The sequence below is a fragment of the Macrotis lagotis genome, chromosome 2, assembly GCF_037893015.1.
Source record: "Macrotis lagotis isolate mMagLag1 chromosome 2, bilby.v1.9.chrom.fasta, whole genome shotgun sequence".
NCBI lineage: Eukaryota > Metazoa > Chordata > Mammalia > Peramelemorphia > Peramelidae > Macrotis > Macrotis lagotis.
The window spans coordinates 150,115,154-150,128,835 of NC_133659.1; the positions used below are offsets into that span (position 1 = coordinate 150,115,154).

At 36.0% G+C, this 13,682-nt stretch overlaps 1 protein-coding gene across 1 annotated transcript in view; it reads right to left on the bottom strand.

The window, feature by feature from the left end:
* Positions 1-212: 212 nt before the first annotated feature.
* KCNK1 (potassium two pore domain channel subfamily K member 1) overlaps positions 213-13,682 on the bottom strand; it is a 54,269-nt gene continuing 40,799 nt past the window's right edge. The window contains exons 2-3 of the mRNA XM_074222996.1: positions 2,847-3,242; positions 213-1,074 (exon numbers count right to left, since the gene is read on the bottom strand). Of these exons, the coding sequence (XP_074079097.1) occupies positions 815-1,074; positions 2,847-3,242 (656 nt within the window). The 3' untranslated portion in view covers positions 213-814. The remainder of the gene's footprint in view (positions 1,075-2,846; positions 3,243-13,682) is intronic.

Here is a 13,682-nt window from a genome sequence, read left to right on the forward strand (position 1 = left end):
CACAAAAAAAGAAACTTTTACAAATGTTTCAGACATTTCTCAAAATACCACTGCATAACACTGCAAGAGAAAAGCGTTTCTTGCAGTCCCACACTCTCTCTAATCAGTCCTAAACATAATTCTGTTTCATTCACTTATCAAATGCAGCAATTCTTGAATTATTTCTTATATAAAGAAATCTATCTACAGTTCTAGTCTAAGAAGTTTACTGAATTTTAGGGATCATATATATATATACATATATATTTATATGTACACAGGATATAAACATATTTATACTTTCTATGTACACATGTATCAGTTAAACATTCATTATAAATAGTAGGTCTTAACTTAGGTTCTAAAAAAATAATCACTTTGGATAGGTACATGCAAACAGTACAGAGGAATGTAATTATAAAACACATTGCTAAGCCACTCTCTTAAAGTTTTGCTATGAAGCTGCTAAATGATTCAAAGACATACCCAAAATTTCTCAATTAAATGTACAAAACTTGCTTCTCACCAAGCATTGTTAGCCTGTCCACAGTGTCACTGCTTCTGACATTTCTTCCCTATCTGCCAAGCCCAGTCTTGTTGTCACAGAACATCTTATATTTTGAGGTTCCATCTCCCCAGACACTACATTCCCCAACTGAGCCCAGGTTTGCTTTTATGTTTGTTTGTTTTTTAAATACTTCAAATAATGGATATCTGTTTGTGGCATCATCATCTTGGCTTTTACATTTCTATAAAAAATAAACAAAGGCTTTTCTATTTCTGACTTGCAGGGACATTAGTGTGCTAGGAGAATGGGAATGAGGGAATCCTACTTTTAATTGTTTGCTGAGCCATCAGAGTAAGTGGCTGCCTGAGCCGTCACAAAAGGCTCGTTCTGTTTCTGATCCTCTTTCAGGCCTGCAGCTTGGTCAGTGATGGAAGAGAATGAGAGCTGGTCATGTTCCATGATGTGGACTTGATCTTCATCCTTATCCTTCTTCACATAGAACATTTTTCTAAACTTTTTGAGCTCGTGGAGTTCACAGAAGGTTTCCAGAACTACCAGCATGGCAATGAGACCCAACAACAGGTAACCTAGGAGAGAAACAAGAGCATCTCTAAAGCACTATCCTCCGTGGTACTACATACCCCTGTATCCTTCCTCAAAACACCCAAACCACATGGAAAGCTGAAACTCATAGCTTGAGGAGGCAAACATATTGATTGGATTTTCATCATTATAAAAGGACCTTCATCACAAAATTTTTACAGAACTGAATGCTGTGAAATCAAAATGACTAAATTTGTTAAGATGAGAGAACTATGCTTCCTTGTCCTCTTTGCAGAGGTGGGATTAGGGTTGGGATTAGGGTTAACTGTGTACATGGTCAGGATCAGTCAATGTATTGGTTAGTTTTGCTGAAATGCTTTTTATTTTGTTACAAAGGATGATTTTTATGGGAAGGGGTGTAGAAAAGGATATTTTCAGAAATGAAGTGAATATTAAAATAAAAGATATCAATAAAAATTGAAATTTTCTTTATAATTTCAGAAGTCAAAGCCTAAAGAAATACTTTTTTTGAAAAGATAAAGAAAAATGTATGTTCATAGTTTCTGGTTTTTATGAGTACCAACTTTTCTGATTGCTATTTCCAAAGAAGCATGTTTACCAATATTTTTTGGATTATATGGTATCTAATAGAATGTAAGCTTCTTGAGAGGAAGTGCTATTTTTCCTTTTTTCTTTGTAACTCCAGCAAAATGCCTGATATCTATCCATCCATCCATCCATCTATTCATCCATCCATCCATCTATCTATCTAGATATAGAAAACTACTTAATAAATGCACTACTGATATAAGAATTATTCCCAGGAGACTATGATAGGGCTCTCCATTCCTGATTTATAAAGAGAAACAGGTCAAAAGAAGTACATTAAAGCTCGGTAATCCTTCACATTGCTATTTTAAGACAACTGAATGTTCTTGCTGGATGCTGAATTCTTAATCCATATTTTCCCTATGGAATAGAGATTTCGTAATAAAAATATAGTTTTAGTCAATGGAAAATTTATTCTAGAGTTATGCTAGAAATGAAATAGGTCTCTCTGTATTTATATTTTCACATAATCTATCAGCAGGTTGAAATTTTTTCTTGGTAATACTCTTGGCATATCACTTTTCAATTTAGCAATAGAATGATTATTCCTACTTATTATACTTAAACTATAGGGCAAAAAAAAAACCTCTGAATGAGCAGAGTAATACTTCAATAAAAAGTTGTTTTTTCCCCCAAGGGATGAGGCTTCAAAGGATAAAATAAAAATTCATTTTTAATAAAGACAAACTTTGGAGTCAGGAAGACTTGACATCAAATCCTACTGCCTGGGTCATCAAGCAAATTACCTACCCTCTCTGTGACTCAGTTTCCCATCTGGACTAAATAGTTTTCTTTCCAAGTCCTGATTTATGATCCTACCTCTCATACTGACCTTGAACTTGATGACCTCTCAGTGCTCCACTAATAACTAATACAAGATATAAATATTATCAGGATTGTAAGAATTATAAAGGGAGCTTTAATTTTCAGTAAGGATGACAATTTATTTTGATTTAATGAATTTTCCAAAGATAGTGAGAAAGTAGAGTAATAGTGGAAAGGAATAGAAAGGTGGGTACTGGGCAACTCTGAAAATGATTAAACCTTTGAAAGAAGGCCAACCATTAAAAAAATGGGGTGGACCTTGGGATATAAGGACAAGGAGAGGAAGAAAGAATGGAATCAGGTCAGGATTCAAGAAATTCAAGAAAGTAACCCAAATGTTACACACCCTCTGCTTGCTTTTATAAATGTCCAAGATACTTACATGTGATGCCTATCTTATACAGCTCCCTGAATTTCTGATTGTAGCCTTCACCAGGAACATAATCCCCTAGGCCAATGGTGCTCAAGGAAATGAAGCAAAAATAAAAGGATTCCAAAAAGTTCCAGTCATCTTCCAAGATGGAAAACACTGCTGCTGGGATAAAGAAGAAGCAGGACACAGTCACGAAGCCAAGTAGAACAGCATGAATGATGGCAACCACCTGTTTGGAGAATCCCCAGCGGATATGGAAATAGAGCACAGGTCTCCGGGTAACGTGAACGGTGATACGTTGAACCACTGCAGTCAGGAACAGGAGGGTGAAGGGGATGCCAATGACAGAATAGATGATGCAGAAGGCCTTACCTCCATCTGATAAAGGTACTGTGTGTCCATAACCTGGGAGAATAAAAATGAAACTAAGATTAGAATAAGAAAGAACATAAAATAAATTGAGGACTTTCCTGACCCTTGGTAAGCTCACTGATTTCTAGATAGACCTACTAATCACTTTAGCCTTTCTGGAAATAATTTGGTTTTGAAATTAAAGGTATTTTGAGATCAAGGTTCTCTTTGTTTTAACAGTCATGCTCATTCATTAGTATCTAATGCTAATATTTCCTTATTGGGTAAGAAAAATCTATCCTGGGACAGACTCCCTGAACTGTCTGTTCTCATAAAGAGACTTGTTCCCACTAGAGAAGGTCACAGCAATCTGCAAGACCAACATAAGAGGTTTTTCTTGATTAGGGTTGACTTGCACGTTCACTCCACTCTTAAAATAGCTTTAATACAGTGCCTTAGGCACTTTGCATTTATTACCTCATAGGATTTTATAAGTCAACCCACACAGCTAGGTAATTATTGAGTGTCTGAGGCCGGATTTGAACTCAGGTACTCCTGATTTCTGGGCCGGTGATCTTTCTACTGTGCCATCTAGCCACCCCAAACAGTATATATTTTTTTAGATTTTTGCAATGCAATCGGTTTAAATGACTTGCCCAAGGTCACACAGCTAGGTGTCTAAGGTCTATTCAGTACTCTATTCAAAAAGACACAAAATGATTAAATAATTCTCCAAAAATTAGAAAGCTGATAATGTTGGAGATCCAATTCAGACTTAGTTCACTATTAATATTAAGGCCAAGGGGCAGCTTGGTGGCACAGTGGATAAAGTACCAGCCCTGGAGTCAGGAATACCTGGGTTCAAATCTGGCCTCAGACACTTAATAATTACCTAGCTGTGCGGCCTTAGGCAAGCCACTTAACCCCATTTGCCTTGCAAAAAAAAAAAACCTAAAAAAAATATCAAGGCCAATATTGTTTCCACTATACCATGTTGTCTAATTTCAGGTTAAAGCCACAGTTCGCTGAAGTCAAAAATATTCATTCAATATTCCAACTGAACTAAATAGCAAAGGAAGGTAAGCAAAATTTATCAAGTCATTGACACACTGCGTCAAAGATCCGAAGCACTTTACAGATACAATTTCTCATTGAAAACTCTTTGAGGTAATTAGTATAAGTATAATCCTCATAATCCAAAATATCTATGACTTCATTAGTTAGGATGATATTCTCTCCACTGATTCAAATGACTGTGACCCTCCTCAAACAAAAAAATTACCTGATAATTAAACCAACATGCTTTCCACTGATAAGCCCTTCTAAACTGGATATCAAGTCATACCAAGCTTGTAAGCCATGGTAAGGTTGACATTCTGCTAGGAATATCTTCAAGAATACAGAGTTACAGGGGCAGCTAGGTACCGCAGTGGATAGAGCACCAGCCCTAGAGTCAGGAGTACCTGAGTTCAAATCAGGCCTCAGACACTTAATAATTACCTAGCCATGTGGCCTTGGGCAAGCCACTTAGCCCCATTTCCTTGCAAAAACTAAAAACAAAAACAAAAACTATAGTGGAACTCATCTTGAATGCAAAGCCTTTATCCCCATCCACCTCAGTTTCCTCATCAGTAAAAAGAAGATAAATGATAACACACCTATCTCCCAGGGTTGTTGCAAACATTAAATGACATACTGTACCCTCTCCCACTGTACTCTCTTGGGAAGTTTAATCCTTTCAATTTCAGAATTACTATGCAGGAACTGTGCCACCCTAATAGGAGAATATGTCTCACTACTTACTGACTCTCTAGTCAGCCTCAGGCATACCTCATATTTCCCTCCCCACCCATCCCTTTCAGATTATCTACCTTCTAATTTGTATACATTTTAGGTTACAGGGTTACATGTCATTTCTCCAAAAAGAGTGCAAGTTGCTTGAAGATAGGGACTGGTTTTTTTGCCTTTCTTATATTCTTGGCACTTAGCATCGCATACTTAATAAACACTTGTTGCTTGACTAACATTTATTTTCTTTCCTTCTAATGTAAGGTACATAGTATACATATTTTTTCCCTCAATTTGCACTAAAGGAAACTAAATATCAGGGAAATTAAATTTTTTTAGTTATTTTGTTAGTTTTTGTTATTTTGTTAGTTATTTTGTTATTTTGTTAGTTATTACATTAGTTATTATTATTATTATTATTATTATTACATTAGTTATTATGTGATTGTGCTGAGATTTAAATTCAAATTTTCTCATTCCTAGTCCAGTGAAACTCTTCATTCTCTGAGCTTGTTTTGTGATCTCAAATGCTGGAAAATTAAGAATTTTTTTTGCCAAAACTTGTTTCACTAACATTTGTTAATATTAAAATAAATTGAAATCGATTCAAGAAATAATCAGCTTATAGACAATACTTTTACTTCTTACAAAACTATAGAACTGTAACTTTTTTCTTAGCAATGATGCAGTTAATTAAAATTTAAAAATTAATGAGGGGGGAAGCTAGGTGGTGCAGTGGATTGAGCACCAGTCCTGGAGTCAGGGGGACCTGAGTCCAAATATGACCTCATATACTTAATAACTACCCAGCTGTGTGACCTTGGGCAAGTCACTTAACTCCACTGCCTTGCAAAAACTAAAAAAAAATGAATGAATAAATGAATAAAAGTATCTAAGTTCTTACTATGTGCCATCACCTAGGGCACAGTGGATAGAGTGTTGGGACTGGTGTCAAGAAGACTCATCTTCCTGAGTTCAAATCTGGCATCAGACATTTGCTAGTGTTACCCTTGTCAAGTCACTTAATTGTTTGTCTCAGTTCCATCATCTGTAAAATGATCTAGAAATGGAAATGGGAAACCATTCTTGCCAAGAAAACCTCAAATGGGGGCACAAAGAGTCAGACACAATTTCAAAACAACTGAGCAACAATAAAATGTGCCTTCACTATGTATATTAACTTTTCCACCAAGAGATTAGAAAAAGCAACCTTGGTGAGAGTCTTTTTCTTCTCCTGGGGTCTATATAAACAATTTTAGTTAATGGAAAACAAAATGCAAAATTTACATCTCAATTGAATTGCCTGCAAATTTAAAGTGCAACATATTAGAAGAATCATTCCATGCAATGAATCTATAACAATTTCTCCATATTAGATAACTTAATGCATCAGATGGAAACCTTCAGGCTTGCTTGAATTTTAATGAAGTAATGAATAATTTATCCAAGTTCAATCAATTAAACCCCTAAATAAATCATGTTGCAGTTCTTTTCTCTCTTTTTTAAAATTTATAATACTATTCTAAATGATTATAATACTATTCTAAATGATTACCAAGCATGAAGACTTTTAAATAACACAATAAAAAGTTATTCGGTGACTTTTACCTTTTTTTAATCTCAATGTTCATATAATTTTTGGCCTAGGAAGTTGTCCATGAAAATAAACCCTGGAAAATGGTTTAAAAATATTCATTTAATCCAACCCATATCTACATTAGATTCTCAGTTGAAAGGGACCTCAAAGACCAACTAACAGATTTTGTGAATCACAAACCTCATTTTGTTTAGTCTATTGAAGTCTATGGTTCATTCTCAGAATAATATTTTGTTTTTGACATTCATAATTGAGGAAATGCTAAAATTTTAAAGATTAGTAAAAATAAATTTCATCTAAGTTCACAGACCCTACCTATCTACCCAAGCTTCTATGGAAACCAGTATAAGAATTCCTGATGTAATCTAACTCATATATGAACAAAAATTCATCCCCTTTGTATCATCCTGAAATAATTAGTCACTCAGTCTTTGTGTGGAAAAACCTTTAGTGATGAGATACCTACAATCACCTTTGGCAATCCACTTTTAGAACATTCTAAGGATTAGGAAATTCTTCTTCACACCCATTCAAAATCTTCCTCTCTAGAATTCTCTACAACCCATTGCTCCTTCTGGTGGGAGATCCTTGGTCCTCCCCTCCTCCCTCAATCCCATCCCTCTAATATTGTCTTCCATTTATATTTTATATATCATATATTTCATAATTGTTTTCATATAGTCTCCTACATTAAACTATAAACTCCTTAAGAACATATTTTGCCTGTACTTATTGGTACTTAGCAATGCTTACCTATTGCCAGATCCTAACTCCTAACTCTGTCCTGTGGGTCCAAGCAAAACAAATCTAATCCTCTTCCATCTAGGGATTTATAGCCCAGGGAAGAAAAGACTTTAGGGAGAGTGGCTGAAGTAGGGAGAGTGGCTGAAGTAGGGAGAGTGGCTGAGGTGGGGAATGTGGAACCTGAGAGCAGTCTACAAGTAGTTAGAGGCCTTGTCACCTTGTAAAGGAGTAAGATTTTTTTTCCTATTTGAGTATTATCAGGAACAGTAGATGGGAATCTCAAGAATAGAACGTTAATAATTACAGCTGTTCAAGAATATCCTAAGTAAAGATTCCTCCTCATTGAAGGCCTTCAAAAGGTCATTTGGTGAATACCTTCTTTCAGGTCTTAAATCTATTATGTTAGATCTAATTATCAGATTCTGTTATCTCAAGATAGATATGCTGTTTCTCCATCCCCCCCCCTTAATTATCTTTCTTTCTTTCTTCTCCTACCAGTTCCTAATAAACAAAAAACACTCTTTTCTCCAGGTTAAACATTCCCTCCATCATTCCTCATGTGGCATGTAGAACAGTACCCTCATCACCCAAGGGACACACTCTAACATAGCAGCTCCCCTTCTTGTGGGAAGGCCAAACTGAAAAACAATTATCCGAGACATAATCTGACTTGTTTTCAATGTTCTATATCTAGTACATTAAAAAACAAAAAAGTCATACAAATACTTCCATAAAATGACTTCTTCATTGTCAGATAAGTTTTGCAGAAGGACCAGTCTGTAGGAGTACTGTTTAATCAATTAACAGCCATTTATTAAGTACTTACTTTGTGCCAGATGTTGTACTAAATTCTGAGGATAAAAGAGAAAGGCAAAAATACATGTCCCCTTCCCACCACTCACATTCTAATAGGGGAGATGTGAAAAATTAGGCACCCATAAGATATATGTGAGAAATTCCTGAGTGTTTGGTTTCCACATGATATGAGAGACTACTGTTAGGATCTGTCAGAATAGTACATTACCAAGGCCTTGGGTTATTGATTAGAATGAAAAGACATAAGCCTATGTGCAGGAATGTGGAAGTGAAACAAAGGAAAAAGTGATCAAAGAAATGACCCCAACCAGTCACTAAGCTGGAGGAGGTCCCCTAAACTGACATGAAGGTGCCTTGGCCAGGGGGAGGGCAAAAACCAACTTGAACTAATCAGGAGTTCACCTAGGGGTCCCTGACCTTTCACAAGTGTGCTTGCTTAAGAAATCTCAAGCATCTTAATGTACACTCCCCCTGTTAGAGTGAGAGACAACAGAATAACATTAGTCATATAAGCAGGGGCGGGGAACATGTTAAAGGGTATCATGGGGTGAGTGTATCTTTTAGATTGTATACCTAATGATGAGGGCCTATCAGAAGGTTCCTAGCATAAGGTTGGAAATTCAGGGTGCTCCCTATTAGGGGACTGTCTGTTCCTGCAGGAAAGTTAAACCTTTCAATCACTCTACTGTGTTTCATTATTATGAACATTTATAACAATATAGATGACAAAAATCAGAGGGAGTCCCATGAGAAAGTCACTAGCAGTAATATTCCTTGGAAAGAAGATTCATCTCATTCAATAAAACTTCATTTAATCTGAACTAAGAAATGGGACAGTCAGGAGCAAGAAAAAGTTTGAAAGCCATATAGCTTCCTATTCTACTGAATTAATCACAGTTATATCAGAGCCTCCCTATATTACCCTTGGAGTCTGTGTCATTGGAATACATAATCTTTGAGAATATATAAAAATGCTATTCTGCTAGCATTCCTGGAGATTGATCCACTTCGGACAGAGTTCAAGACAGATACATTATGATAAGTTCTAGGTAAGAGAAAGCTGTGTTTCTTTATATTGAGAGAGGTTTAGTTCAGTGGATTTAAGAAGGTATTGACAGATGTACTCAGGTTATATGGTTCTGCTAAGAAAGGTGTAGATGACCCTTTTCTCTTGTGAGATAGCTAGGTCATCTTAGGAGCTGAGCAACAAGGAACCTAATAGCTAGACTAAAATGGAGTTTGTCCCAGTTGACTCACACCAGAATTGTATGGAATACAAGCAACAAAATTCCTTGAACAATTGAAGGGGTGAACTTGACTCAAAAGATTTAGTGATTCTCCCAATTGCTAATATTAATGTACATGTTATATTCTCTTATTATAACATTAAAATCCTTGATGATGGAATTTATTTTATTTTTGTCTTTATATCTCTAACACCTAACATTGTGAATTACAGTAACAGGTGCTTTTGTTGTCTTTTCTGTCATGTCTGACTCTTCATGACACCATTGGGGGTTTTCTTGTCAGCGTGCCACATGATCATTAAATTTTGTGGTAGAACTGTACAAGATTTAGGGAGACTTTAGAGTGTAAGGCATCCTTACACCATTATAGCTATCTACTTTCCTAAATGACTAAGGGAAATAAGTTTCATTATAAATAAAACAACACTAAGTTTCTTATAAATCTTTTTCTCTTTTTTTCCCTTTCCTTTTTGGTTCTGTATTAAATTTGGAATCTCATTTCAGCCAAATTACTAACCTGGAAAAAAAAACTGATCTCTTAGTTTTCTCATCTGTAACACACACTGGAAAACTGTAATCCAAAATTTAATTAAAATTTGCTAATCTACTTCTTTACCTCAAAACCAGGGGTGACAATTATTAGCTGACAGCTAAACAAAGAATCTATATAAGGTCAAAATAACATAGGTTTCATACTTGAGATAATTTTGTCTTACAAGCAAATGGAATCCTTTCTAATAATCAATGAATGACTCCTTTTTAAGTACAAACTGCCAGCTAACACTGTCTCATACAATAGGGCACCTCAATCTTAAGATTTATTTGAGAATATAAATTCCTGAACTTATGCTTAATTTAAATGCAATTTCTCACTCCTTACATTTTTGTCTTAATGAGAGAAAGTATATTTGGCAACTTCTGACTTTTTCATTTGCATTTCACTTTTCTATTCATTTAATGATATCTCATAGATCCATTTCCCCCATCCCTTTTACTTATTTCTTTCATGGTCTTTGCTGATATCCAGAGGGCAGACAGGATCTATCTCAGACTGATTCACAATATGACAATCTCCAAGATTCCTTCAAGGACTGTCTTCACATCCTTGAGGTAAATACTTACCCTTTAATTCATCAATGGGTTTGAGACCTACCAGATACCCTCAATATGGTTTAGTCCACCTGCAGAGGTTTTACTGGGGTATGACTGCTACGCATGCTACAGCTTCTTGCAGCCACCACCAGTGAGAGCTAGGTGACAAGGGGACAGCAAAGGTATATTAGCAACCCTGAAAAAGGCTCAGTAAGCCTTCAAATCCAGAGTGCCAGTCCTCCCTGAATACCAATACAAAGTCAATAAGATGAATTAAAATGAACTACAGGTTCCTGATGTTTTTCACAGGAAATCCCTGTGACCACATTGATGCTGATGGGAAGAGTAGGCAGGGGAATAGGATCATTGAGAAATTATCAATGCTCTTTGCCATGTTAGGACTATGCTAAGAATGATGGCTTCATTTGAGATGATACAGGACTGAACTGAATAGGAATAAATGTATTTTCCAAGATGGGCAGAAGGATACGTGTCATCCAAACAAAAATATTACTAAGTCCTAAGAAAGGAATTAGGACTAAGTTCCCAATAGGCAATCGTTTGAAATAGAATTTTTCAAGAAACTATTGCATCAGTGAGGGGGAGTTGTATAAAGATCAGGTGACTGTTAGAAAAAAACAGAAAAGGTGTTGAAAAATTACTAGTGGCAAACCACCACCTCAATAGGAAATGTAAATAGGATAAAAATAGTTTTTGTTATAAAGATGCAAATGACTTTGAGAAGTGAGGTTTCTAAGGCAATTACTAGTGTAAGTAAAATGTAGTTTTAGGACTTGCTCAGCAAGGATTAGGACTAGAACATCTGAAGTGCAAATGGCTCCAATAGTAGAATGCTAATCATGTTTCCAGTCCCTGCGCCTCTCTCCTCATATAAAATATTTATTTATATAAATAATAATAGAGATAGTCAAGATCTTTCAGTGTTCAGTTGGTTTTCAGTCATGTCTACCTCTTTGTGACCCTATTTGGTGTTTTCCTGTCAGGCACTAGAGGGGTTTTGCCATTTTCTTCTTCTTCAGCTCATTTTATAGATGAGAAATTGAGGTAGACAGGATTGAGTGACTTAACCAGGGTCACATAACTAGTAAGTGTCTGAGATCTGATTTGAACTCAAGATGAATCTTCCTGATTCTGTCTAATACTCTATCCACTGATCCAAAGGAGAATAAATTAGATGAACAATAAAGATACCTCTCACTCCCAAGATGAAAAGAAAATTTCAGTTCAACAGCACAAGTAACTAAGACATGTATTGGAATTAGTGACTTCACAGTTATCTTAAAATTGTTCTTTCTGCAGTTGCTGGTGGTTACATGGAAAAGTCAGAGCTTGGTACAAATCTGAATTAGCTGGTACTTCTCACAAATCCAGATTGTTGGCCTCTTTACACTCCAGTCTCCATAACTTCATTCAGCAACCCCTAACACAGATCCACTTTCATGGTTACTCCCCTAGCAGTATAGATGAAATCACTCTATAACTTAAAAGATGGTTTTGTGTTGTTGTGGCCAAATTACAACCTGGTAATGAGTTAACTTTGCTGGGCTGAGTCTCCCTAATAGACCATTTGACACTAGATCCATACTAGAATTCTTTCCATATTCTTAGGCTGGAGACTAATACTATACTAGCATTGCACAAGAACCCAGGGTCTAGGGGCGGCTAGGTGGCATAGTGGATAAAGCACCGGCCTTGGAGTCAGGAGTACCTGGGTTCAAATCCAGTCTCAGACACTTAATAATTACCTAGCTGTGTGGCCTTGGGCAAGCCACTTAACCCCGTTTGCCTTGCAAAAACCTTAAAAAAAAGAACCCAGGGTCACCTCCACATTCATAATGAGACATCAGGGGACTATAGTAGATAAAAATAGTGCTTATTACAGAAACTATAAAACCAAACAGCAGCTTCTATAAATGTAACAATCAATTTGACTGGTCAGCAAAGGCCCTCCCTAAGACCTTACATACATAGTACTGAGCCAGTACATTCTGAATTTTACTTATAATTGGCATTAAACTTTCTAGCTGACTTTTATTTTATTTAATCACTAGCATTTCTCCACACCTACCCCCTTTTTTCTAGTACATGGTCTTTTGCCGTTTTATTAAAAAAACTGTTTTACAAGTTCCTCTCTTTGACTTATTTGGAGCCAAAGCAAAACATACGTTCCTGTAGTTCTGATTGTGGAAGAAGCATAGTAGAATGTGGAAGGGTGCGGTGGGGGTGGGATAGAGGGAGGCGAAATATGATGTGTGGGTCTCTGGATAGTACAGTGGTTAAATTGTTGTACTTGGGATCAGGAAGATCTGAGTTCGAATATTGCCTCACCCTTATTAGCTGACTAGCTGGGTAACCCTGGACTAGTTACTTAGATTCTTTAACCCTTAGGTTTCTTTATTAAATTGGGGATATTAATAGCACTTATCTCATAGGGTTTTTGTGCATATCAAATGAGATAACAAATATGAAGTGCTATATAAACACTAAGTATATTATTACCACTACTTCAAAAGGTGATAAGAATAATATTAATTACCACTTATCTATATGTCTACTTTTCCCATCTGTATAAAATCTGCGAATCAGCATGGGATAATGGAGAGAGAGGCAAATCAGAAAGCCAGGGAGACCTTGGTTCAAGTCCTCCAACTGACACATACTAGCTAAATGCCCCTAAGCAAGTAACTTCAGCTCAAAATGCACTAGAAAATATTCCAAGACTATATACATTGCAAGGAATGTGCTGGATTGTATAGTCAGAGAAAGTTGCCTTTGTTGGTAATTCTTTAGACTACTGAAATCATATACATTGCCTTTATCTTTGTAAAATATTTTATAAAATAAAGATGCAGTTGTATCTGAATATCACATGATAAGTACATGAGAAAGGAATAGGCAGGATTTCACCAACTATAATATATCTACAGTCATAAAACTGACTGGAAGGCATTGGAGATACAAGAAACCACCATGCTCACTGTTCACTGACCATAAATAACCTGATTTGAGTGCAGCAAAACACTACCTTTATGGCTCCCCTTGAAGTACTTTACCAAACATATATAAATATGGTTCAAGATTCCTTTCAAGATTTAAAATAGATACCTGATGATACTTTTTATTAATATCCAACAGATTATAAGACAGGAGGTCATATACTCAAAAAGTATTTCCTACTGCCAAAGAAGA